Below are 26,754 nucleotides of genomic sequence, written 5' to 3'. Positions count from 1 at the left end.
TAAAATATATTTTGATTTGTTTAACACATTTTTGGTTACTATATGATTACATATGTGTTATTTCATAGTTTTGATGTCTTCACTATTATTCTACAATGTAAAAAAAAAATTAAATTAAGAAAAACCCTTGAATGATTAGGTGTGTCCAAACTTTTGACTGGTAGTGTATATAGTGTTGACATACATATACAGTATAGAAACACCTGAAGTATACATAGACACACACACACATTTAGAATAGTTTGTAATAGTTGACTTCTTACTGCATTGTCAGATATGTGTTGCTATGCTGAAACACACACAGACAGTCTCTCCTCGAGTCCTCTCTCTCTCTTTCTCTCACACACACACACACACACACACAAACACACACACACACAAACACATGCATGCACACACATACACACGCACGCACACACTTACCCATGACCCTTTGACCTCCTGGTAAATGTCACTGAACTCCAGTGTGTCGACCATGGCAGCTGTTCCTCTGCTCCTCAGGAGCCAGTCTACCTCTAATACCACACACAGAGAAAGGACAACCGTCTGCCTTCATTATATTGGTCCTCTAGCTCAATTGGTAAAGCATGGGGCTTGCAATGCCAGGTTAGTGGGTACGATTACCGGGACCACCCATAAATAAAGTGTAGGCACGTAACTGTAAGTCGCTTTGAATAAAAGCGTCTGCTAAATGGCATATATAATATTACTACCGTATCTACTGTACTGTACTGTGTATAGTATAAACTAACTACAAACTCATATAAATATAATTCTTATTCTAACTCTTTCTAACTCTATATATAAATTAGTAAACATTTACATTACATTTTATGTGCAGGAAGTGGACTAAATCTTACTAAGCAGACCAGATGCAAAATGCATAAATTCAAATTACTTATATGGAAACCTGTATGAACTGCATGTCCCAACAATTTAGTACAGTGGGCCTTGCAGTGAAGATTATAACAACCAACCAAACTTGCTTGTTATGTGTAGCTTTCAGCTGTCAAGCAAATTGGGACTGAGACATGTAAATAACCCTTATGACATGTAAAAACTCTTATGCAATACATTACAGCTTGCTATAATGGTGTCATTACTATGTTATTGTTTACCGATTATAGTTGATCTGTGGAATAACGTCTTGTTTACATTACTAACCGTTGTGTTTTAGCTGTCAACTTGTAATGTGCGTTGGGAGAAAGTCAAGTCTTTGCGTCGTGTGCGTCGAAAGTGACGTTACCAAGGCTGTAATGTGTTACGTTTGACGTTTTTTTCTTCTGTTGGTCTGGGTTTGTTGCGTTTCGATTGATTGGTTCATGATAACATACAAATTGATCATCAGGCAAAAACCGAAGTGTAAAGACATCGAACACAATTGTGATCAGGTATGTTATAAAACTATATCAAGGGTCTGATGAAACGTTTTTGCATACAATGAATTGCAGAAGTGCAAGAAACCTATGAAAACGCGCAGAATAGTTCATATGATAGTAATGCATACAAAATACTTTGCATTGTTGGCGAAATATCGCCTAAATTGCCAGTTATGCAGCTAATGTTTGCATTACGGACTTCAATCCGTTTGTACAGGAACTGAGGTTGTGGGTGGGGCGTTCAGTCGCTGTGTCAAAATGTAATTCTGCCGTGTGTGTACTGTTCACAAACTTCAACCCGCAAACTATACTGCAATCTTGGTTTAAAGGAAACAATAATGTTACTATTGAAACAGAAACACTGCCTACTCATCAATATCAGTAGAAAACACACGCTCTCTGTCTGTCTGTCTGTCTGTCTGTCTGTACGTACGTCTGTCTGTCTGTCTGTCTGTCAGCCAGGTCAGCCATGACGGCCAAACGTGCAGGTCTGATCACCGACTCCTACAAGGTGGTGAAGAGATCCAGGAGAGAGGAGAAGAGAGAGAAGAGGGCCCCATCGCCTCCCCAAAAGGGTTAGACATGTGTGTGTGTGTGTCCAGCAAACCACACAGCAGTCATACAAGACAGATGGAACATTGTAATAGAGTATGAAATTGAACTACTGTTTTCAAATGACACCCAAATGATTTTATTGAGATAATGAATAGAACACTAGAATAGTTGTATTGGTCTCTGTAGAGGAAATTAGTGATTCAGTGATGCAACTCAACTTGTCAATAGAGCACTATTTCCCCAGCTGTATGTGATTGGTCATGGTGGTGTCACTCTAACTTCGCTTCCTGTCTGTCGTCCAATCAGACGCTGAGCCGCGCCCCCTCACGGCCAGAGATAAAGAGCTGCAGGAGCTGAGACAGTTTGACCTGGACTGGCGGTATGGACCCTGCACAGGTACCCTGCAGCAACTGGTGTTAACTATCTGACAACATATTTTTAATACAGTTATTCATAATAACAATATGCAGCACAGTGGCGCGCCAATGTTTAATCTTTGCACGGTCCTTTTATCTTGTAATTTTTTTGTGTTTCCTCTCCTGTTACGTATTGCTTTGTGAATTGTTTTAATCCAATCCAATTGTTTTCCTTCCTGTATCTCATAGTGTTATATGATCTACAGTAGCATTCCTACTCCCTCTCTACTCACACTCTCTCTTTCAGGTATCAGTCGTTTGCAGCGGTGGGAGAGAGCTGCACTGCATGGGTTAAACCCCCCTCAGGAGATCAGAGATATGCTGCTCAGCGCAGACACAGACCCAGACTACACACACTGGTACTATGAACAAAATAGTACACACACAACGCACAAGCAGATGCACACACACACACACACACACACAAATGCATGTACATTCTTAGAAAAAAGGGTTCCAAAAGGGTTCTTCGGCTGTTTCCATAGGATAATCATTTTGGGTTCCAGGTAGAACTCTTTTGGGTTCCATATAGAACCCTCTGTGGAAAGGGTTTTACATGGAAACCAAAATGGTTCTATCTGGAACCGAAAAGGGTTCTTCAAAGGTTTTCCTATGGGGTCAGCCGAAGAACCCTTTTAGGTTCTAGATAGCACCTTTTTTTCTAAGAGTATACACACACACACACACACACAGTCAAGAACACACAAAAAACTATCTTTCATAAACACACACTTCGGGACCATTACAAATGTATTCCAGCCATACAGCATCATACGTAATGTTGTACATAACAGTAATGAGAAATTATGCATTTGTCATATTTTGTTGTTAAAATATTGTCTTTGTACTGTTTTGTCTTTCAGCCTGTGGAGTGACTATCCATTGTGAGAAATAGAAAGAGGTGAGACAGAGAAGATAAAATAAGAATGTGCAAAGTTCATGTGGTTTTGTTTTTGTTAAGTTCAAGTTTGACTGCAAACCATCACACTACACTTTTTTATTAAAAACCCTTTTCTACCAAAATATCTGTTTTTGTTAGGTCTGTCACACACACACACACACACACACACACACACACACACACACACACACACACACACACATACAGACACACATACACACCACTACCTCCGTCACACATTTGGTTCACTTTTGAGACATACATAAATATTTTTATATAGGTAACCTATTTCAAACTAAAGTATTTAAATGGTATATGTACCAGAGTGAGGGAGAGGGAGAGAGAGCTTGAGAGAGATCGATAGAGGGACAGTCAGATGTTGCTATTACTTGCTAATGATGTGTGTCAAAAGCGTTCCACAAGGTGTCAAAAGCGTTCGACAGGGATGCTGGCCCATGTCTCCAATGCTTCCCACAGTTGTGTCAAGTTGGCTGGATGACCTTTGGGTGGTCGACCATTCTTGATACTCATGGGAAACTGTTGAGCATGAAAAACCCAGCAGCGTGGCAGTTCTTGGCACAAACTGGTGCGCCTGGCACCTACTACCATACCCCGTTCGAAGTCACTTACATTACATTTTTTGTCTTGCCCATTCACCCTCTGAATGGCAAACATACACAATCCATGTCTCAATTGTCTCAAGGCTTAAAAATCCTTCTTTAACCTGTCTCTTCCCCTTCAGCTACACTGATTGAAGTGGATTTAACAAGTGACATCAATAAGGGATCATAGCTTTCACCTGGATTCACCTTGTCAGTCTGTCATGGAAAGTGCAGGGGTTCTTAATGTTTTGTATACTCAGTGTATATGTAGCTATATAGTTATCATTACTCATTGTGTATTTATACCTGTTGTTTACGAAGCATGTGACAAATAAAATGTGATTTGATTTGAGTAATAGCCTAGAATAAATGATGTAGGCTAATGTGTTGCATCAGACGAGCAATAGCCTACTGATGTTAATGTGAAGTCCTACAGAGCAGATAGGAGGTTGTGTGTGTGACAGTGTGCGTGAGAGAGAGGAGGTGGGGGGCGGTGCACATAAACGTGACGTGCTACAGAGAGGAGGGTGCGTGGGGCACATAATGTCTGACCACATATGACCTTAGCCACATATGCGACCAGACATGCCGCGTTCAAAACAACTTGGAACTCGAAAAAATACGAGATCAAATCATGATGTCTGTGATCTTCAGGTCGGAGAGTCGGAGCTCTAGAAAGAGTCCGATATTGCACGTCACTCATTAGCCGTTAGACGCATTCTGGTGACAGATGGGCGTTGGGGGAGGGAGCGCTTTGCTTTACCTTTAAATACACGTCCCGCCTCTTTTGTTTGACGGACTTTACTATTGGTCAGGGGTAACGCGAATCGAGGGTCCTGCCAAACCCATTGGGTGGTACAAAAGTCAATCATCTGGAAAGACGACTGTCGCACAGCACGTTCATTGGTCAAGCGCTGAGCCAAGGGCAGAGTTAGGGTTCCGCCCTCCTGCAGCAAAGCACCGGTAGGCGGGTTTATGGAAAATGCTGCAATGTGATTCGCTGTATAGCCATTTCAGTCTAAATCCCAGGTCTCTAATTGGCCTAACCCTCGCTTCGACGATTTCTGCGACTGAGGCACTATAGTATTCTGTGGCCTAGCATTAAATAGACGGCTATTTAGATAGCTAAGACATAGTGGGTGGATTAAAGCGCACGACATCGGTGTTGTAATCAAATATAGAAGTAGGGGAATACGCCTCCAACAAGCCTTAGTTGTACCGGAAGAAAAATGACTGTTATTCTATGACAATGCCTTCCTTATAATTTTCCAGGACGTAACGTTAGCTAGCGATTCGGTGGGAGAGAAATAGCCAGGCAGTTAATATAGATCGATTTCTCAATTCGTCGTAGGAATTAACGTTTTCTTTTTGTAGTTTTCTACTACTATTTGTTTTGATATTGTGTTATTTACTAAACGTTTCAGAATTAGTTGTTAGTCAACGGAATACCGGGATACTTACTGCACTGGTAAGTCTCCCTTCATTATTAGCGCGTTAACGTCCCGTGCAAGGCAGGATTATTTGCTAGTTACGGATTCTGAGAATGCCATTTAGCCAGTTAGCAAATGTTAGCATATTGAAGGCGTCGCAGCGGATCGGCCTAGAAAGGGACATTTACCTTCAATGCAGATATTTAAAAGCTCGTCAACAAGACTTTATCTTTGTATATCAACAAACGTACGAAATAGCTTTTATTTTATTTGTAAAATAATGTGAGAATGGTTGATAAACAGTTGACCTGTGTCTGCGTGCTCGCTTGAGATCTGCGTTGGATGCCTCGAAGATGATTATTTCAAGAACATTCTTGACATTGTATCTTCTTCGAACCATCGATAGATGCATTTAGCACAATGTAACGGATGATTCACGGTTTTAGTATATTATGTGGTTGCTAAGTTTGTTGCATCATGTCTTGTTGAATCCCCTACGGAACAGAACAGGTGCTGTAAATCAACGTAATATACATGCAACAGGTGCCTCTGCTCACCTGCTTATCTATCTAGGCTCGTTTTGTAATGTCCCCAGGCGGTTATTTCGGTCTCAACATTATCGAATTTACAGTATCAAGTCGGTCCCCATATTGTGGGAATGTCTCATTCAGTGCAGTGAGAGTATGAATAGAATGGAGAGTAAAGTTATTTTTCCTCCATTTTATTTTCACTAGTTCAGTTTCAATGTTATGTAGGCCTACTGATGTTGTGCATCCCCCTTCACTCGCTCTCTTTTTTCTCCTCTTCCCCCCATCATCTCTCCCTCTTCTCATCTCTCCACCACCCCCTCTCTCCATCTCTCTGCCCCCCTCTCTCCATCTCTCTGCCCCTCCCTTTCTCCATCCAACTCTCCTTCAGGGATGGACAATGCCCATACTAAGACAGTCGAGGAGGTGTTGGGGTATTTCAGTGTGAATGAGTCGACAGGCCTGAGCTGCGAACAGCTGAGGAAGAGCAAGGAGAGATGGGGCCCAAACGGTATGTCACGGTCCTAGTTCATGTCCTAAATTACACTATTCCCTATGTAGTGCACTGCTTTTGACCTGGGCCTATAGGACTCTGGTCAAAAATAGTGAACTATGTAGGGAGTAGGTGCCATTTAGGACGCAGCCCTAACCCTTCACTCCTAACCCTTGACCCCTATTTCACCCTTAAATTCAGAAACGCCCGACTCTTACTCTCACCAGTATTAAATTGTTTCAATGATTATATGTAATGACACCCAAGTTAGGCCTATGTTTAGCAATGTGATGATGATATTGACGATGATGATGACTGATAATAGCAATGTTATTACCATGTTTATAACAATCTCTCTCATTCCCATGCTCTCGCTCTCTCTCTCTCTCTCTCTCTCTGGATTTCTGAACTCCATGATGCAGAGTTACCGGCCGAAGAAGGTAAGATGTTCATTATCTCCCTCTTCTCTCTCTCTCCCCCTCCCTCTCTCCTGCATTTACATTCTTTCCATCTCTGTGTTTCCAGGGAAGTCGCTATGGGAACTGGTCCTGGAACAGTTTGAGGATCTGTTGGTTCGGATTCTTCTGCTGGCTGCCTGCATCTCCTTCGTAAGAACACACAACCACACACACAAAGACAACCTAAACAAACACTATCGTAAATACTGTAACTTTACAGTAAATGGCTAAGTCACAGCCTACCCAAAGCCATTCAAACATATTTAGAGCTATTTAAATATTTTGCTCTGAGCATTCCTATTCACTCTTTATATCCTCACAATATTACCATCCCTGTCACATACTCTCTCTTGGTTCTTGAAAACAAGTTCCTCTTTAACCTCTCTCTTTTCTGACAGACTCTTGCCTGGTTCGAGGAAGGGGAGGGGACCATCACAGCCTTCGTGGAACCCTTCGTCATCCTCCTCATCCTCATTGCCAACGCTATCGTCGGGGTGTGGCAGGTGAAGTCACAGTGTTTTGACATGTTGCATTAGTGTGTGTTCCTTCCTAAGTGTGTGTTCATGCATAAACAAGTTTATTCGTGTGTGATGATGTGTGTTCATCCACGTGTGTGTGTTTACAGGAGCGTAATGCTGAGAATGCGATCGAGGCGCTGAAGGAGTATGAGCCTGAGATGGGGAAGGTGTACCGACAGGACAGGAAGAGTGTCCAGAGGGTCCGGGCTAAGGACCTCGTACCTGGGGACATAGTGGAGGTGGCAGGTAGGCAGAACAACTACAAATCCCAGAGTCCTCTAGGGACCACAGTGTGACTGGTAACATTGTTGAGGTACTATAGCAGGTAGGCAGGACAACTACAAATCCCAGAGTCCTCTAGGGACCACAGTGTTCTATACTGTGACTGGTAACAATGTTGAGGTACTGTAGCAGGTAGGCAGAACAATCCCACCATCCTCTAGTCTTGGGGTCCAAGTGTTCTTTATATTAGAAGTCCTCTAATAATGGAAAGAAGAACAGCAACACCAAAAAATACCTATGATATTGAGGTACTATAGCAGGTAGGGAAAAAAACGACACATTTCGTAACTCCTCAAACGTCCCTAGTGTTCTATACATCGTACCTGGGGAGTGGAAACACAGCGAAGGTGGCAGGTACGTAGGGGGAAACAAAAACTACAAATCCCATACCCATTTAGCAAATCCCATACCCAAAGTGTTCTATTATTGACAGAGTTAGTTGTTTAAACTTCCAAAGATAAGATGTTTAGTTAGCTTTGGAAACATTTTAATCTGTATGGGTTGGATCTTTGCCCTCTCGCATCATCATGGAAATCAAAGAAAGGTTTTATGGGAAATGAAGTTTTAATCAAGTTGCTGTCAGTTGATGTGATATTCGAGGAGACTTACAATACCCAATATCACTGCATCTTGATAAGCTCTGGGAATGTCGCCAGACTGGGTCAGTGATGCTAACCTTTCTTTCCCAAATATTTTCTCAAACTTTTCACAGATATCTGACTGAACAGGCAGTTGGGGGGACGGTTTCACATTTCTGTGTGACTTTTAGCGACAACACAGCTCGAAGGGTTAAGACCGCCCCAATTGTCGAATCCTCAAGGCGCTCCGTTTCTATTCTTAGAGCTTCAAAGAAGTAACAGAGGAAATGGGGGTTGAGAGTGTTTTTATGTGTTGTGACTCAGAGAGATTCACAGTGGCGATGTTTGGCTTAAAGAGCATGGGAACTTTGTGACACCAATCACAGTTTATACAGCAGAACACTGGGGGATGCCTCCCAAATGGCACCCTATTCCTTTATAGTGTGCTATTTTTGACCAGAGCTAGGGAATAGGGTGCCATTTGAGATCCATCCATGGAGGATTGTTATAAAACGTAACGCACTGTTTATCACATCACTGCCTGTCTATCCCTCTCGGCCAATGATCTTGCAGGGTTTAAAATGTTTACCAATGAATTTGGTTGATTGACAGGTCATTTAAAAAAACAGCCGTTATGTGGAAATAAGATGGTAATAGTCTATGGGGTTTAGTTAGGCTGTTCTAAGGTATTATGGGCTCTATTTTAACAAACCTAACACAATGGTCAATCTAAGCGCTGGCGGTAGCGCTATAGGTTCGGGGGTATGTCAGAAATATTTTAGCTATTTTCAAAACCACAATTATCGATGCAGTTGCTGGCGTTGGCATGAAAGGGCTGGGTTTTGATTAATAAACAAGTTTGGGTGTGTCGATGCTTGGCCCCTCACTGGCCAATCAGAATGTGCTCCATGGCTAAATATGTGTTTGCTTCAAGTTGTGTATTTACGGTCTTTTATATATTGCCTTGGAATCAACTCTAATTCCAATATCAGTCCTTTTATAGTTTGTAACATCTTACAGAAACAAAATAACAAAATGTAGATCTATCCCATCTTTGCTAAATATGTTAACTTGAACCTGTTTGCATTCCACATTGTTCTAAGTAATTGCATGGCTTTAATGTGGAAATATATATACATAGCATACACACTGATTGGGGCTAGGCCTACTCTAAATTGTATTATGGACATGTCAAATGTTATCAATAATGAATGTAATCTTGCTTATTGACAAGGCCTAAAAGAGACCGAATAATTTGAATCAAATTCTAAACAAAACGACTTGTTTTTAAACAGGCTATGTCTAAATACACTTACAGGTACTGTAATTGCTTCCCTGTTGCAACAAAGTTGGAAGCACAGAATCGTCTAGAATGTCATTGTATGCTGTAGTGTTAAGATTTCCCTTCACTGGAACGAAGGGGCCTAGCCCGAGCTATGAAAAACAGCCCCAGACCATTATTCCTCCTCCACCAAACTTTATAGTTGGCACTCTGCATTCTAGCAGGTAGCGTTCTCCTGGCATCCGTCAGACCCAGATTCGTCCGTCGGACTGCCAGATGGTGAAGCGTGATTCATCACTCCAGAGAACGCGTTTCCACTGTTCCAGAGTCCAATGGTGGCGAGCTTTACACCAGTCCAGCCAACGCTTGGCATTGCACATGGTGATCTTAGGCTTATGTGCGGCTGCTCGGCCATGGAAACCCATTTCATGAAGCTCCCGGCGGACAGTTCTTGTGCTGACGTTGCTTCCAGAGGCAGTTTGGAGCTCGGTAGTGAGTGTTGCAACAGAGGACATACGATTTTTACACTCTACGCGCTTCATCACTCGGCGGTCCTGTTCTGTGAGCTTGTGTGGCCTACCACTTCGCGGCTGAGCCATTGTTGCTCCTAGAAGTTTCTACTTCGCAATAACAGAACTTACAGTTGACCGGGGCAGCTCTAGCAGGGCAGAAATTTGACCAACTGACATGTTAGAAAGGTTGCATCCTATGACGGTGCCACACTGAAAGTCACTGAGCTCTTCAGTATGGGCCATTCTACTGCCAATGTTTGTCTATGGAAATTGCATGGCTGTGTGCTCGATTTTATACACCTGTCAGCAATGGGTGTGGCTGAAATGGCCGAATCCACTAATTTGAAGGGGTGTCCACATCCTTTTGGCTATGTCGTATATATCCTCTGCCATGTAAGACTTGACTTGACAAACCATCACCTCCCCCGTTCCGCCCTGTTTTCCCCCAGTTGGTGATAAAGTCCCAGCAGACATCCGTCTGACCTCCATCCGCTCCACCACACTGCGAGTGGACCAGTCCATCCTAACGGGGGAGTCGGTGTCCGTGATCAAACACACAGACCCAGTGCCTGACCCGCGAGCCGTCAACCAGGACAAGAAAAACATGCTGTTCTCTGTAAGTGGTGAGGAGGGGAGTATATATGTGTGTATACAGTGTGTGTGGGGGGAGGGGGGTGTGTTTTTAGGGGGTCATTATCTGATTAGAAATAGACCAGCACAGCACGTGGGGGTAAGGCCTCAAGCCAAAGGGTGCACATTTTGTTTTTATGCGTGTGTAAGTGTGGGAGAGCGAGTGTGTGTAGTTTATTGATCTAATGGGAGATATAGTGTGAGAGAGGAACCAGAACACAGGGACGTGTGTGTGTGTGTGCACTGTGCTGCTTTGATGCGAGTGTCGAAGGTGTGACTCAACTGTTTGTTGAATAAAACATCACTCGCATTGTTTGCACAGGAAACACATAATATACTGTGTGATGTAATCTACTAAACAGCTCTTAATACAGTTCTAAAGAGCCAGGTTAGAGCGTCTAGACCACTCAGTCTTCCAGGTTAATATAGCGATGGTGGCGCTATTGAACTGGATCATCAAGGGCTGTGTTGGTACTTGAGCTACACTCACATACTGAAACTGTTGTGTCCTGTATATCACTAAAAGATACCGTATGTGTGAGATGGATGTCGTTGATCCCCACGCCACCTACATAGTCAAATCACAGTTCATGATTTATAATACATCTACCCTATGAGCACAAGATGTTGAAAATACGTTGGTTGGTTGAAAATACTTATTTTTGGTTAAATGTGTTTTAAACGTTAAAAATACAGTATGTATCTTTGGTTGAAAAGATGTTGAAAATACGTCTTTCTGATCTTGTGCTGACTGGGTAATACATACATTCTTTTTTTATGTTATTGCCAAGACTTTGTTTTGAAGATGAGCTGTGAGCACAATGCCAATGTATATTGCTTTACTGATCAAACTCATGTAGTAGTTAGTAGAGTGTACCAACACAGGTCTTTGTAAACCAACACAGGGCTTTGTAAACCAACACAGGGCTTTGTATCATTGTTCTTCCAGGGCACCAACATTGCGGCGGGCAGGGCTATAGGTGTGGTGGTAGCTACAGGGGTGCAGACTGAGATAGGGAAGATTCGTGACGAGATGGCTGCTACAGACCCAGAGAGAACACCGCTGCAGCAGAAACTAGACCAGTTTGGAGAACAGCTGTCCAAGGTACTAGGGACTTTCCTTCTCTTTCTTTCCCTCATTCCTTTTATTTCAGCTGTGTTGTGATAACAGGCTCTCTCTTTCCCTCCCTCCCTCCAGGTGATAACAGTGATCTGTGTGGCAGTGTGGGGTATCAACGTAGGCCATTTCAATGACCCGGTCCACGGTGGCAGCTGGCTCAGAGGGGCCGTCTACTACTTTAAGATCGCTGTGGCACTGGCTGTAGCTGCCATCCCTGAGGGTACGTGGTGGGACCAACGACCTCTTTCTCTTCTCTTCGTGTGTGTGTGACACACAAAGTGGAGCATGAGTCAATTCCATTCTATTCTGAGCAATCTAAATTCCATATGAAACTAAAACGAATTCTCTCTCAACAGCTCCTCTCTGTGTCCATGTAGACTCTTAACTCGATAAATAGATTGATCAGCCAGTATACTTTTGTCACATAACTCGGAAGAACTATCATGGAACCATATATTTAACCCCACTCTAACGGTCCCTTCACCTTATCCAATCTTGCCCCCCCCCCCATGCAGGCCTACCCGCTGTGATCACCACCTGCCTGGCCCTGGGGACCAGACGCATGGCCCGGAAGAATGCCATCGTTCGCAGTCTGCCCTCTGTGGAGACCTTGGGCTGCACCTCCGTCATCTGCTCCGACAAGACTGGCACCCTCACCACCAATCAGATGTCTGTCCACCGGGTGAGAGAGAGAAGGGAAAATTAGATAGGGGAAGAGTAACCACTTGGGTTCACTGGAGCTGACATGAAAGTGGAATGGTTTGGCATGTTGATTGACAGACACTCAGCCTGATGCTGACCTAACCTTACTGATTGTGACAATGAGTGTGTATTTTCTAACCCCTTCTGTCTGTATCCGCATGTGTGTATGTGTAGATATTTGTTGTGGACAGTGTGTCAGGGGAGCGATGCGCCCTGAGTGAGTTTTCGGTGACCGGATCTACTTACGCCCCAGAAGGGGAAGTGTGAGTGCCTTTAACCTTTAACTGATGATTGCCACGTTCAAAACAACTGGGAACTTGGAAATATCCGACTTCCGACATCAGTCCGTTCAAGACAACTGGGAACTCAGGAAAAAAAATGTAGCTCAATTGGTAGAGGATGGCGCTTGTAACGCCAGGGTAGTGGGTTCTATCCCCGGGACCACCCATACGTAAAAATGTATGCACACATGACTAAGTCGCTTTGGATAAAAGCGTCTGCTAATTGGCTTATTATTATTATTATTATTATTATTATTATTATGTCGGAAACTCTGGCATCTTTCTAGAGCGCCGACATTCCGACCTGAATTTTTTTTCGCCATTCCCAGTTGTCTTGAAAGCTCTAGATGTCATGACGAATGACCCCAATTTTGCTAGGACTGTCTGGGAGTGAGTGGTTTGAGTGGGGAGGGGAAAACTAGCTATTATTGGCAGAGGGGTTTGAAACTCTTTCTTATTGGTCTATTAACTAATTTACCACCTGGTGATGTCACCAGGCAGGCCCTAACTCCATCCCGCCAAAACAGGCTGAAATTTCAGGCGGTCTTTTCAAACAGCTCTTACACTAAAAGGGCGTTATCATCATTTTCACAGTATTAACACAGACAAATCACATTTCTGATTGCACTGGGCCTTTTAAGATGCTGAGAAATGTTGTTTCTTTGTCTAATATTTGGTTCCCCTCCTCTACTTCTTTCTCTGGTCTCGTCTCCCCCGCTTCCCCGCATTCTATTATCCCATACTTCTCTCCCCTTCTCTCACGCCATCTTTCCCCTTTCCTTATCTCTCTCCCTGTCGTCTTCCATATCCACCCTTCTCTCTCATCTCCTCCTTTCCCTTCTCTCTCTCTCCCCTTTTCCTCCTATTTCTCTCCCTCTATGTATTTCCTTTCTCCTTCTCTCTCTCCCTTAGGTATAAGGATGAGACAGTAGTGAAGTGTAGTCAGTATGAGGGCCTGGTGGAGATGGCCTCTATCTGTGCTCTGTGTAACGACTCCTCTCTGGACTACAATGAGGTGAGAACAGCTCCAGCCTACTTTGCACACGGCACTACACACCAATGTAAATTGGTCTTACTGTAGCCACGGCACTACACACCATAACCACTGCACTACACACCAGAACCACTGCACTACACACCAGAACCACTGCACTACACACCGTAGCCACGGCACTACACACCGTAGCCACGGCACTACACACCGTAGCCACGGCACTACACACCGTAGCCACGGCACTACACACCAGAACCACTGCACTACACACCAGAACCACTGCACTACACACCGTAGCCATGGCACTACACACCGTAGCCACGGCACTACACACCGTAGCCACGGCACTACACACCATAACCACGGCATTACACACCGTAGCCACGGCACTACACACCATAACCACGGCACTACACACCATAACCACGGCATTACACACCGTAGCCACGGCACTACACACCAGAACCATGGCACTACATGCCGTAGCCACGGCACTACACACCAGAACCACTGCACTACACACTAGAACCACGGCACTCCACGCCATAACCACGGCACTCCACGCCATAACCACGGCACTCCACGCCAGAACCACGGCACTCCACGCCAGAACCACGGCACTCCACACCAGAACCACGGCACTCCACACCAGAACCACGGCACTCCACACCAGAACCACTGCACTACACACCAGAACCACGGCACTACACACCATAACCACTGCACTACACACCAGAACCACGGCACTACACACCGTAGCCATGGCACTACACACCAGAACCACTGCACTACACATCAGAACCACTGCACTACACACCGTAGCCACGGCACTACACACCGTAGCCACGGCACTACACACCATAACCACGGCACTCCACACCATAACCACGACACTCCACACCATAACCACGGCACTCCACACCATGCTACACACAAATGGACAGACACTTCTTAATTCTTATCTTGGAGAGCTACTTTTGTTCCAGTCCAGTAGCATCTGTTTGAAATAATACATTCAAATAATCAAATAATATCATTGTTGTTGACCCTTAACCTGTGTGTGTGTGTGTGTGTGTGTGTGTGTGTGTGTGTGTGTGTGTGTCCCAGTCTAAGGGTGTGTATGAGAAGGTGGGCGAGGCTACGGAGACCGCCCTGTGCTGTCTGGTGGAGAAGATGAACGTGTTCGACACAGACCTCCGAGGACTGTCCGCTGTTGAGAGAGCTACTGCCTGCTGCTCGGTGAGTGTGTGTGTGTCTGTGATCAAAGAAATCTGTGTGTGTACCATTGAGACGTGCTGACCTAATTTCCTTCCTTGCAGAATGATTGAATGATAAATCTCCTCTCTCTCTCCCTCCCTCCATCCTTCTCTCCATCAGGTGATAAAACAGTTGATGAGGAAGGAATTGACGTTGGAGTTCTCCCGTGACAGGAAGTCCATGTCAGTGTTCTGTTCTCCCAACAAGCTCAGCCGCTCTGCCGCCGGGGCCAAGATGTTTGTCAAGGTCAGCTCTCTCTCTATCACTCCTACTTCCCCTCTTCCTCTCTCTGATCTTTCTTGCCGTTTCTGTTTTCCTTCCTTTCTTCTGAGCTCTTTCTCTTGCCCGCTCTCTCCGCCATCTCCTCACTTTGTATTAACTTCTCGTCTCTCTCCCAGGGAGCTCCGGAAAGCGTGCTGGAGCGCTGCCGTTGGATCCGGGTGAACGGGGGTGCGCGGGTGCCCATGACGCCGGCGGGACGGGAGCAGCTCCAGGGGATCGTCAGGGAGTGGGCCACGGGGCGGGACACCCTCCGATGCCTCGCCATGGCAACCCGGGACTCGCCCCCCGAGATACGCTCCCTCAACCTGGAGAACTCAGCCACCTTCGCCGACTACGAGGTGAGGGATTTTAGGATGATTTAATTTTAGGTATCCTTTGTGTAATGCACTTTTATTCACCGCTTTTATTGCATTTTGCTTGCCTATTTCTCTTATTTTATTATTTTTTTTACTGTAAAGTGTGTTGCGGTTTTTCAAGGCACTTCAAATACAGTTTAATTTGATTAGTGTTAAAGAAACAACAACCTCCTCTCCCCCCCCCTCCAGTCGGACCTGACCTTCGTGGGCTGCGTGGGGATGCTGGACCCCCCCAGGAAGGAAGTACTTGGTGCGGTCCGCATGTGTCGGCAGGCTGGCATCCGCGTCATCATGATCACAGGTATGACACGCCTTAAACACACTCCCTCTGTTGTTTGTTGTGTTGTGATGCATGTTTGTTGGATGGGGAGACTCAAGACACATTATCCAAGGGGATTCAATAAAGTCTCAACACACTCATCTACCTTAAAAAGCTATTATAACGTGTAAGGCCGGGACGATACCAGTATCGCAATATTTTTTACATGGCATAAATGAAAACACGGCTTAGACCAAACTCTTTGGTCCTTTAAAAACCTGCTGTATGTAAAATATTGTGTGCTATAGCTTGGAAAATAAATAAATGTGACTCTGGATGACAACGTAATGATGTTTGTTTCCAACATTAGGTCTATTTTCCTAAATAAATTAAATTTGCTTCGTGTTTTGTTTACTTGCCACGATACTAACGAGTATTGTGATACTGGGATCGGCCCAGGCCGTAATGACGCGATTTCAAACAGTTTTGCCTCCTGGGTGTCATCTCTCCATCTAACCTCACGTCCCCCAGGTGACAACAAGGGCACGGCCATGTCCATCTGTCGTCGCGTGGGCATCATCACAGAGGAGGAGGAGGAGGCGGGCAGGGACGACCCGTTCTCAGGGGGCCTGACGGGGAGGGAGTTTGACGAGCTGCCCCCCCACCTCCAGAGGCAGGCCTGTCGTACCGGACGCTGCTTCGCCCGCGTGGAACCCACACACAAGAGCCGCATCGTGGAGTACCTACAGAGCCTCGACGACATCACAGCCATGGTGAGGGGGTGGGTGAGGGGTGAAAGGGTGTGTGTGTGTGTATCTGTCTCTGTTGGCAGCAGTTGTCTCTGTCTAGTGCTCTACCCTGTGACACTAAAAAATACCTGTTCAATCAAGTGACAGAACTGTTGTCATTGTTAACATTCTTCCTCTGCGTTGAGAAAGCATGTTTGCATTGTGTTTCCTCCCTCTTTTGACTCGCCGCCTGTTCTTGCTCCCTCCCATTCCTCCTTCCCCCTCTCCCTCTCTCCCTCCCTCTCTCCCCCAGACTGGTGATGGAGTGAACGATGCACCAGCCCTGAAGAAGGCAGAGATCGGGATCGCCATGGGTTCAGGCACGGCTGTAGCCAAGTCCGCTTCAGAGATGATCCTAGCTGATGATAACTTCTCTACCATCGTAGCGGCTGTAGAAGAGGGCAGAGCCATCTACAACAACATGAAACAGTTCATACGATACCTCATCTCCTCCAACATAGGAGAGGTTGTCTGGTGAGGAGAGGGGGACGGGGGACGAGAGGGAGGGAATGGAGGAGAGAGAAGGAGGGATTGGAGGAGAGAGAGGGCAGAGCCATCTATAACAACATGAAACAGTGTATAGGATACTTCATAGGTGTATCATAGGAGAGGCTGTATGGAGAGGGGGATGAAAACGAGGGAGGGAGGGAGAGAGGGTGGTGGAGTTACGGTTATAAATAAAGGGGAAGGATAACAGAACGGAGGTGCACATTTAGGAGAGGAGTACTCTAGGTCAGGTGACAATAGAGAGAAGGAAAATGTAAAAAAGGAGAGATGGATGAATGGATTAACTTGAGGGCTAATAGTAGTCTGGAACAGTAAAGAGAGGATTTCTGAATAATTATTGTTTTATCCCTCCCTCACTCTCACCCCCTTTCTGCTCTCTCTCCCCCCACCTTACCATCCTAACCTTCTCTCCCCTCCAGTATTTTCATGACTGCTGCTCTGGGCATGCCCGAGGCCCTGATCCCGGTCCAGTTGCTGTGGGTCAACCTGGTGACGGACGGCTTCCCGGCCACCGCCCTGGGCTTCAACCCCCCCGACCTGGACATCATGTCCCGCCCCCCGCGCTCCCCCAAGGAGCCACTCATCTCCGGATGGCTCTTCTGCAGATACCTCATCGTCGGATGTGAGTGTTTCTACTTTATCTGTTTCTATGTCTATTGCAGATGCCTCATCGTCGGATGTGAGTAAGTCTAGTATATCTCGATCTATATCTATGGCAGAGACTGCATCGTGAGGCTATAGATTATGAACAGACAGGGTTCTTGTATTTAGAACTTAGAACGTAGCCTCATGCACTTTGTGACAAATGTATTTGAAAAAAGGATTTATACAAATAACATTTGTGGACGATTGATTGATTTGCATCACAATATCGGCTGAGATTCTAGAATATACACGTCCATCTAACCTTTGACCTCTCTCTCAGGCTACGTGGGCGCAGCCACAGTAGGAGCTGCAGCCTGGTGGTTCATGGCAGCACACGACGGACCCAAACTCTCCTTCTACCAACTGGTTAGAACACACTCTTCTCTTCTCTCACTTCTCTTACTTTACCGCATCTAACCTCCAACCTCCATATCCTTCTCTTCTCACTCCATCCCCCTCTTCTTTCACTCATCCTGACCTCCTCGTCCCTCTTCTCCAGTTTAGCTGGGTTGTGAGATGTTTATAAGAGATGCAATGATAATAGAGAAAAATGAATAGGTTAATTGTTTTTGTAGCTACAGATAATACTTTTATGGTTTGGCCGTGTTTAACCCTCTACCCCCCCCCTCTCTCTGTCTCTACCCCCCTCACACTCTCTCGCCCTCCCAATATCTCTCTCTCTCTCTGTTCTCTCTCCTCCGCTCAGTCCCACTATCTCCAGTGCAGTGAAGGCCACGGGGAGTTTGCGGGGGTGCAGTGCTCAGTGTTCGAGTCGCCCTACCCCATGACCATGGCCCTGTCTGTGCTCGTTACCATAGAGATGTGCAACGCCCTCAACAGGTATGCTACTAAAACTACAACTTCCATGGTTAGGGCTGTTACGGTGACCGTATTACCGCCTCACCGGCGGTCACGAGTGATGACTACAGTCAAATTCTACGTGACCGTTTAGTCACAGTAATTAGGCTTCTCCGAGCTCTGATGCTGCTGATGGTCATTAGTAGCCTACCAAACTTGCTAACTGCCTGGTACTCAGCACTCTAGTGTCCCTCTAATCACTCTGACAACAATGCAAATATAATCGAAAATCTAATCAAACACTTAATGAGAGCTCATGTTGCGCAACATTTCTATAGGCTATGCAACAGTTCTATAGGCTATGCAATTGCGTGAGAAAATAGTTTTAATGGCCTTCTATAGGCTAGGCCTACTATATTTATTTCTCAACTTTCCTAATATTAAGCACATTGCTTCTCTTTACAACAGGAGTATAGCCTACCTGGCTGGCATGAAAATGAATCACGAGAAAAGCGTCCTCCATTCGCCATTTTAAGTGCATAGATGACATGTATTTTTCCCCTGCCCCTGTTTTTGAGACAGGTGCATGATAATGGTCCATTATCAATCAAAACAAATGTCACACATCTAAATAATATATATATATATATATATATATATATATATATATATATATATATATATATATATTATATGTAAAGACAAGATTAAATCAAGAAAAGTCAGATGGGTGACAATATTAGCCTTTCACTTGTAAATTATATATTATCACTTGTGAATGATTCCCAGCTTGTGTGCAATAAGTCAAGAAACTTTTAAATCATAGTCGCACACCTCATGTAGCCTAGCCCATAGGCCTATATGCTTTGATAAGGTTTGTATCACAATTAAAGTGGCCAAATAACTTCTTAAAATTAAGCACATTAATCCACTTTACAACCAGTGTAGAGCCTAACTGGCATGCATAGACTGCTCGTGAGTTTCAAGTTTGGGGAAGATCATTTTCACCATAAAAATGCACCTTTTATAATGAAAGCATTACATGCACAATCATGCATATCATGATCATAAACAATGTGTTTCATTGTCGACTTATAAACTTTGTCTGATTGAGAAGAGCAAAGGTGGAAAACAATTGCAATAGAACTGAATGAAATGTACAGTTGATATACATACAGTGGGTAAAAAAAGTATTTAGTCAGCCCCCAATTGTGCAAGTTCTCCCACTTAAAAAGATGAGAGAGGCCTGTAATTTTCATCATAGGTACACGTCAACTATGACAGACAAATTGAGAAAAAAAATCCAGAAAATCACATTGTAGGATTTTTAATGAATTTATTTGCAAATTATGGTGGAAAATAAGTATCTGGTCACCTACAAACAAGCAAGATTTCTGGCTCTCACAGACCTGTAACTTCTTCTTTAAGAGGCTCCTCTGTCCTCCACTCGTTACCTGTATTAATGGCACCTGTTTGAACTTGTTATCAGTATAAAAGACACCTGTCCACAACCTCAAACAGTCACACTCCAAACTCCACTATGGCCAAGACCAAAGAGCTGTCAAAGGACACCAGAAACAAAATTGTAGACCTGCACCAGGCTGGGAAGATTGAATCTGCAATAGGTAAGCAGCTTGGTTTGAAGAAATCAACTGTGGGAGCAATTATTAGGAAATGGAAGACATACAAGACCACTGATAATCTCCCCTGATCTGGGGCTCCACGCAAGATCTCACCCCGTGGGGTCAAAATGATCACAAGAACGGTGAGCAAAAATCCCAGAACCACACGGGGGGACCTAGTGAATGACCTGCAGAGAGCTGGGACCAAAGTAACAAAGCCTACCATCAGTAACACACTACGCCGCCAGGGACTCAAATCCTGCAGTGCCAGACGTGTCCCCCTGCTTAAGCCAGTACATGTCCAGGCCCGTCTGAAGTTTGCTAGAGTGCATTTGGATGATCCAGAAGAGGATTGGGAGAATGTCATATGGTCAGATGAAACCAAAATAGAACTTTTTGGTAAAAACTCAACTCGTTGTGTTTGGAGGACAAAGAATGCTGAGTTGCATCCAAAGAACACCATACCTACTGTGAAGCATGGGGGTGGAAACATCATGCTTTGGGGCTGTTTTTCTGCAAAGGGACCAGGACGACTGATCCGTGTAAGGAAAGAATGAATGGGGCCATGTATCGTGAGATTTTGAGTGAAAACCTCCTTCCATCAGCAAGGGCATTGAAGATGAAATGTGGCTGGGTCTTTCAGCATGACAATGATCCCAAACACACCGCCCGGGCAACGAAGGAGTGGCTTCGTAAGAAGCATTTCAAGGTCCTGGAGTGGCCTAGCCAGTCTCCAGATCTCAACCCCATAGAAAATCTTTGGAGGGAGTTGAAAGTCTGTGTTGCCCAGCAACAGCCCCAAAACATCACTGCTCTAGAGGAGATCTGCATGGAGGAATGGGCCAAAATACCAGCAACAGTGTGTGAAAACCTTGTGAAGACTTACAGAAAACGTTTGACCTGTGTCATTGCCAACAAAGGGTATATAACAAAGTATTGAGAAACTTTTGTTATTGATCAAATACTTATTTTCCACCATAATTTGCAAATAAATTCATAAAAAATCCTACAATGTGATTTTCTGGATTTTTTTTCCTCATTTTGTCTGTCATAGTTGACGTGTACCTATGATGAAAATTACAGGCCTCTCTCATCTTTTTAAGTGGGAGAACTTGCACAATTGGTGGCTGACTAAATACTTTTTTCCCCCACTGTATATGTAGAATGTACTGTGACTAATAAAAAATGTTATCGTACATGTTATCATATGCGAATTAAACCTGTTCTGTGTCATGTCATAGATAATAATCTCTATGACTGATGGCAGCAACCGAAAGGTCGCAGGTTCTAATCCCCGAGCCAACTAGGTGAAAAATCTGTCGATGTGCCCTTGAGCAAGGCACTTAACCCTAATTGCTCCTGTAAGTCGCTCTGGATAAGAGCGTCTGCTAAATGACAAAAAAAAATATCGGAGATTATTTGGTATAAGTATAGATATTTTACTGACATCTTTTGACTTTGTATTTATATTCCCGAGTTCTGTTGCGTTAGTATCAATATTTTACTGGAATCTTTTGAGTTTCTACTGGTCCATTTCTGAGCTCCGCTGTGTGTCCTCGTCCTCAGTCTGTCAGAAAACCAGTCCCTGCTGAAGATGCCTCCATGGTCCAACCCCTGGCTGGTGGGAGCGATCTGTCTCTCCATGGCACTCCACTTCCTCATCCTCTACGTTGACCCCCTGCCTGTAAGTCACTGTGTGTGTGTGTGATCATCTGGCATGATTTTGTCAACTAAAATCTCTGACTAAAGTCTGACTTCTAAGTGGACTGGACAAGAATTTTGGGAGAGATTGAGAGCTTTTCTGTGACGAGCACAATTTAATATTAGCAGCAAAGATGTGCAGAGCAGTTCTGTTCAGCAGTGGGAAGGACACGTCACACACAGCCTACATCAGCTGGTGAGCTGCGGGGGAGCAAGCGATGAGTGTGGGCAGACAGATGCCACTCAGGTTCCGCCTCCGATTATACACATCGCCCTGGCGACTCTCTTGCTTCCCCGTAGCTAACCAGTCACCACCAGCCTTCTAGTTAGCTACCCTTTGCCTGGTAAAGAAACACAAGCTGCTTTACAAAATTAAAAACGATAGCAGAATTGAGTTTAATAGTAAAACAACAGTTTAGCTATGTTTTTCTCTCCCTATAGAAAAGTAGGCTCTTTTAATTTTTTGTAGACTCACTCAACCCTCCCACTTTTTCCACTGCATTTCACATACAGGTTCTGTAGCCAAGTCTCCTTTTCCTCAGAGAATGGCTTGATTCTTAGCCCTTAGGCTACCGTTCAAAAGACATGAACCATAATTCCGCCGCTACGTTTTTTTTCTTCCTGTTGTGCATTGGTAGGCCACATTTTACATTCAGAAAGCATATTGTGGGCCGTACTAACACTAGGCTTCTTGCAGACCGTACCGTTAACCATTTGTTTAGGCTACACCTTGTTCAGTCATGTTACCTCATTAGCTAGCTATAGCTAACAACCTGGGGGCGTGTTCAGCAGGACGCAAAGTTTTGGACTGTTCAGAATATGCTATGCAGAACAAACATGCCTCTCTGACATGTTGAATAAGGAATAACGTTGGCTCTATTCATGGGATTTCTATCTGCAACGTTCAAGAACGTTTTTCAACTGAACGTGGACCTGGTAACATTACCAGTACCCTAAATGCAAACATTTGGTTGCACAGGAAGAAAGGAAACGGGATGGCAAACAACTTATTGACTAAAATCCCCCCGCATCCCACTAAGCTATATCTGACTGGCTAACATGGACTCTGACTTCAGCCATAGGGACTTGTTACTTGGACTTGAGCACAGGGGACTTGGGAATTGATTCTGACTCGAGGTTTAGTGACTCGACCACATCACTGGGCGAAACCGTCATTAGCTCCCATTCTACTTTTGGACATCAATGTGGCGTCTCTGGAGCGTTGTTATCAATGGCAATGACGCAACCGAGTGATGGAGGTGCAACCATACTACACCATCTGGTGATGGTGCTTCTCTCTCTCTCACATTCACTCACACAGTCTGGTTGTCTGCTCTTGTGTGTGTTTGTTTTGTATGTAATGTGCAATATCTATGTAGGCTGAATAAGAAATGTACAGATAATATAGAATATTATTCTTATTTACTGTATGTTTGTCATATTTCTGCTTTAGGGAATAATAGGATGTTATGCAGAAAAATATGTTGGTAGGACAAGGTTATGCATGTTTGTGCACATGGAAGTCAGTGATTTATGTTTGATGTTATTATAGGTTGAGGCAACACAAATGTGATGTGATTAAAATGAAAGGGCATTTAGTTGACCAAAATGGCCCACTGTTTTCATCATTTTGACAATAACTAGACTAAATCATTATTCAAATGACAAAAATGGGACTAAGACTTAATGATATTTTAGTCAAAATGACTAAGACTACACTAAATCGAAGAAAGTGCCGAAATGAACACTGCTGCACAGGAAAGTGCCTGTGTGTTACATTACATTATGCTCTCAGATATCTCATTGTCTAACCACCCCTCCTCTCCTTCTCTCCCCCCCAGATGGTGTTTCAGATCCGCCCCCTGTCGTGGCCGCAGTGGGTTGTGGTCCTCAAGATGTCCCTGCCTGTCATCTTCATGGACGAGGCCCTCAAGTTCCTGGCCCGGAACTGGATCGAGCCGGGTACCGACGTGGAGCGCCAGGAGGAGGAGCGGGAGCGCCGGAGGAGGGGTCAAGGGTCAGGGGGCGTGACGGCCGCCGTGAGCAGGGCGTTTAAGGGCGTGTCCTGGTCGTTCGTTTTAATGTCATTCCCGCTATTGGTCTGGATCTACAGCCTGGACTCTGATATTACTAACATGTTCTATGAGTGAAGGGGGGAAAAGGGGAAGGGAGGGAGGGGTTTGGGTTATGAATGAAAGGGAAGGAACTATCAAATAAATAGGGGAGCAAGTTGAGGAGAAATGGAGGTGAAGATGGAGTGCAGGGAAAGACGAAAAATAAAAAGCCAGGGATGGAGAAATGGAGGTGAAGATGGAGTGCAGGGAAAGACGAAAAATAAAAAGCCAGGGATGAAAGGTGAACAATCTGAGACGAGGGGGGGGGGGAGACAAAGGAAGTGAAGGGGAGAGAGCTGATACATCCTAGCTCAGCACTCCGACTTTTTGAATACGGGCCCTGACCGGTTTCTGTTTAAAAGTGAGGGATTTGACAAAACTCAAGGTCCTATTCAATCAAGCCTGGTTTAGCAAGTTACCGAATAAGTCTTGAAAATACCACTCCTTTTCTGCAGAAAGAACGCACTTTTGGATTCACTTAGCTCCTTGACAACATACTTTTTACAATGTGAGACAAACCAGAAAAGAAATACAACTTTGTAGTTGATTCAAACAATCTTTCTGGCCACTCTGAATGAGTGTTATTTTTTCAATTTAACTTCTCCCTGGAAAGCTGTTTAGCGGATTTCATTGAGTATGGCTGTTGCTTGTGTCTTGAACTCTCTCCTGCATATTTATTCCATTTTGAAAGGGAAAGTACTGTCTATAGATGATTTCTAGGATAAGGTGGTAGTTTATTTATTGAATTCCAGTTTCTCTACCTGTAAGGTGACAGGTGGGAAGGTAGAGAGAAAGAAGCTTCTTTAGTCTAGGGAATGGAGGGATGACTGGATGAAGAGAGAGGAAGGGAGAGCGAAAGAGCTAAAGAACCTTCCAGCATCAGTCACAGACTGGCCACACACCGACACTCCAGCCAGCTTCAGAAATCAATCAATAATCAATTCAAATTTGATTTAATTTAGATGTCATCAAACTGTGTCTAGAGAAGAGGACAGCAGAGTACTTATTTAATGTGTATTTCTTAGGGTTTTGGACTGGCGAAGCTGAATTTTGAAAAGTTAAAGATTTTGCGTTCGTTTTCACTGCACTATTCATATTTATTAATACATCACGACACTGAATTACGTGTTTTCATTTTTTTTTGGTAATTTCTGTCGGATATTTTTCTATGTTTAACTTCTTTGCATATAGAATGGATGTTGCCTCCATGTATGGTTCTGATAAAGACGGTTTGCTACTCTTTTTGACATCATACCCTTTGTCTCCTTATCATCACTACTGGTACGTTGCAGTTGGACTGCTCAGAATCACTGATCTCCAAATCACCTTGCTTTCTAAATAACTACTCATTATGTGATCAAGATTAGAGATTCTGTGCTTTGCCTTGCTCAAACTCATCCCCCTCAAACACGCTGACTATGTTGGTCTTTACTAGAACTGTCCAGGTTGGGTAGTAATGGGTTTTAGGTGCAGGCTTGGCATCTTTTTTTTGTGACCAGATTCGTTCTGATGTCCACACGATTTCGGCTTGGAACTGCGTCCTTAAAGTTATGATGTCACAATCCTCACGTAGGCCTAGAAGCAATATACTTGCCTTTCCAGAAGGCTCCAACATCTCTGGTATTGAATTGTGTAACCGTGACGACTCATTGTTGTCAGGCTGAGAAATTGCATCATATTTTAGCTAGGCTACTCTACCATTCTACTAGTCAATCTACTAGTTGGCCATGTGTTTTGATAGTTTAACAGCCACTGTGACATCACACCATGAACTAAAGGTACAAAGTAGTGTAGTCTGCTCATGTGGACACCAATACCACTTCCCCTGTAGTAGTGGGTTTGTTTAAAAGACAAATGTTTTGTCTTTTATTTACAACACACCAAATTTGCTTACTTTTAACTTTTTTTCCCCCAGATTTGCAAAATAGTTTTTTGTTATTATTATGATTGATATAACTATTACAGTAATTTGGATTAATTAATTGTCGTTGTGGCATCTGTAGTACCCCTACTGTGCCTGTAAAGAAGTAGGGGGTGGTATTTTCTGAATGTAGTAAAAGCATTAATAGGTGTAAGAATGAGAGGAGTGGAAAAGGGGATTAGGGAGGAGAAGAGGGGCAGTCAGACAGGGTGGCTTTACAAAAGAAAGAGTGGGATGAGGGAGAGATGCTGAGAGAAGAGGTCTCTTTTCTTTCCATCTCGCGCTCTGACAGAGTGCTCTCTGTCTTCTCTGTCATCTGAAACATTAAGTAAAAATAATTATAAAAAAATTAAAGACTTAAAAGAAATAAACAGATTCATTGAGGAGTTATTGGAACTTTTTTAAATGTTTTTTTCTGATTTCTTTTTTGAGACTGAATTAAGGTGGGAATGTATTTTGTTTATAATTATTGTAAGTCGTACCATTGCTGTCTGTCACACTACTGCTATTTCATTTATGGAAAATGGGAAATGCTTTATGGGATGAAAACAACAATAAAATTGTTAATTTAAATGTTTCGGTGGTTTCTAATTTGACAGTTGGTGCACGTTTTTGTTTTTTTGCCCTAGCACTACACGGCTGATTCAAATAATCAAAGCGAGTTTGGGATGATGTAACGTCACCAGGAAAAACTCTGGGTCCTGGTTATGGCCTGGGCCCTGATTATAAACAAAAAAAAAAAAAAAAAACCTCGTCTCCGTATGATGCTAATAATGTGTTTTTAAAATATTCGCCGCAAGGTGGCGCAGTGGAGCAGGGTTTCAATATTTGACAGCTGTAAAAT

General features: G+C 44.0%; 2 protein-coding genes across 2 annotated transcripts; both read left to right on the top strand.

The window, feature by feature from the left end:
• The first annotated feature begins 1,238 nt into the window (after window positions 1-1,238).
• Window positions 1,239-4,207, top strand: LOC311124608 (DNA polymerase delta subunit 4-like). The gene is made up of 5 exons (XM_084198722.1): window positions 1,239-1,391; window positions 1,838-1,954; window positions 2,241-2,330; window positions 2,598-2,709; window positions 3,214-4,207. Exons 2-5 carry the CDS (start codon window positions 1,849-1,851, stop codon window positions 3,236-3,238), a joined length of 333 nt encoding a protein of 110 aa, XP_084054848.1. The 5' UTR covers window positions 1,239-1,391; window positions 1,838-1,848; the 3' UTR covers window positions 3,239-4,207.
• A 752-nt stretch (window positions 4,208-4,959) lies between these two features.
• Window positions 4,960-26,487, top strand: LOC311124609 (sarcoplasmic/endoplasmic reticulum calcium ATPase 2-like). Its single transcript, XM_084198723.1, has 23 exons — window positions 4,960-5,321; window positions 6,202-6,321; window positions 6,726-6,743; window positions 6,829-6,911; window positions 7,160-7,264; window positions 7,387-7,525; window positions 10,383-10,549; window positions 11,513-11,668; window positions 11,762-11,903; window positions 12,199-12,365; window positions 12,560-12,648; window positions 13,579-13,681; window positions 14,768-14,899; window positions 15,038-15,163; window positions 15,316-15,537; window positions 15,745-15,856; window positions 16,346-16,587; window positions 16,856-17,076; window positions 17,529-17,731; window positions 18,035-18,120; window positions 18,461-18,594; window positions 21,741-21,858; window positions 23,717-26,487. The coding sequence occupies exons 2-23, from the start codon at window positions 6,204-6,206 to the stop codon at window positions 24,023-24,025; spliced, it is 3,192 nt and encodes a 1,063-aa protein (XP_084054849.1). The 5' UTR covers window positions 4,960-5,321; window positions 6,202-6,203; the 3' UTR covers window positions 24,026-26,487.
• The last annotated feature ends 267 nt before the right edge of the window (window positions 26,488-26,754 follow it).

This window comes from Coregonus lavaretus (genome assembly GCF_964263955.1).
Source record: "Coregonus lavaretus genome assembly, contig: HAP1_SCAFFOLD_4951, whole genome shotgun sequence".
Classification (NCBI taxonomy): Eukaryota; Metazoa; Chordata; class Actinopteri; order Salmoniformes; family Salmonidae; genus Coregonus; species Coregonus lavaretus.
This window is presented reverse-complemented; position numbering and strand designations above follow the sequence as displayed.

What these genes read in the sequence shown, in the direction of transcription:
- LOC311124608 (XM_084198722.1), top strand. Translation starts at nt 1,849, where the DNA reads ATGACGGCCAAACGTGCAGGTCTGATCACCGACTCCTACAAGGTGGTG. An exon ending in GCGGTATGGACCCTGCACAG is followed by an intron (nt 2,331 to 2,597) that starts GTACCCTGCAGC and finishes TCTCTCTTTCAG; the next exon opens with GTATCAGTCGTTTGCAGCGG. An exon ending in GACCCAGACTACACACACTG is followed by an intron (nt 2,710 to 3,213) that starts GTACTATGAACA and finishes TTTGTCTTTCAG; the next exon opens with CCTGTGGAGTGACTATCCAT.
- LOC311124609 (XM_084198723.1), top strand. Translation starts at nt 6,204, where the DNA reads ATGGACAATGCCCATACTAAGACAGTCGAGGAGGTGTTGGGGTATTTC. An exon ending in AACATAGGAGAGGTTGTCTG is followed by an intron (nt 17,077 to 17,528) that starts GTGAGGAGAGGG and finishes TCTCCCCTCCAG; the next exon opens with TATTTTCATGACTGCTGCTC. An exon ending in ATGTGCAACGCCCTCAACAG is followed by an intron (nt 18,595 to 21,740) that starts GTATGCTACTAA and finishes CCTCGTCCTCAG; the next exon opens with TCTGTCAGAAAACCAGTCCC.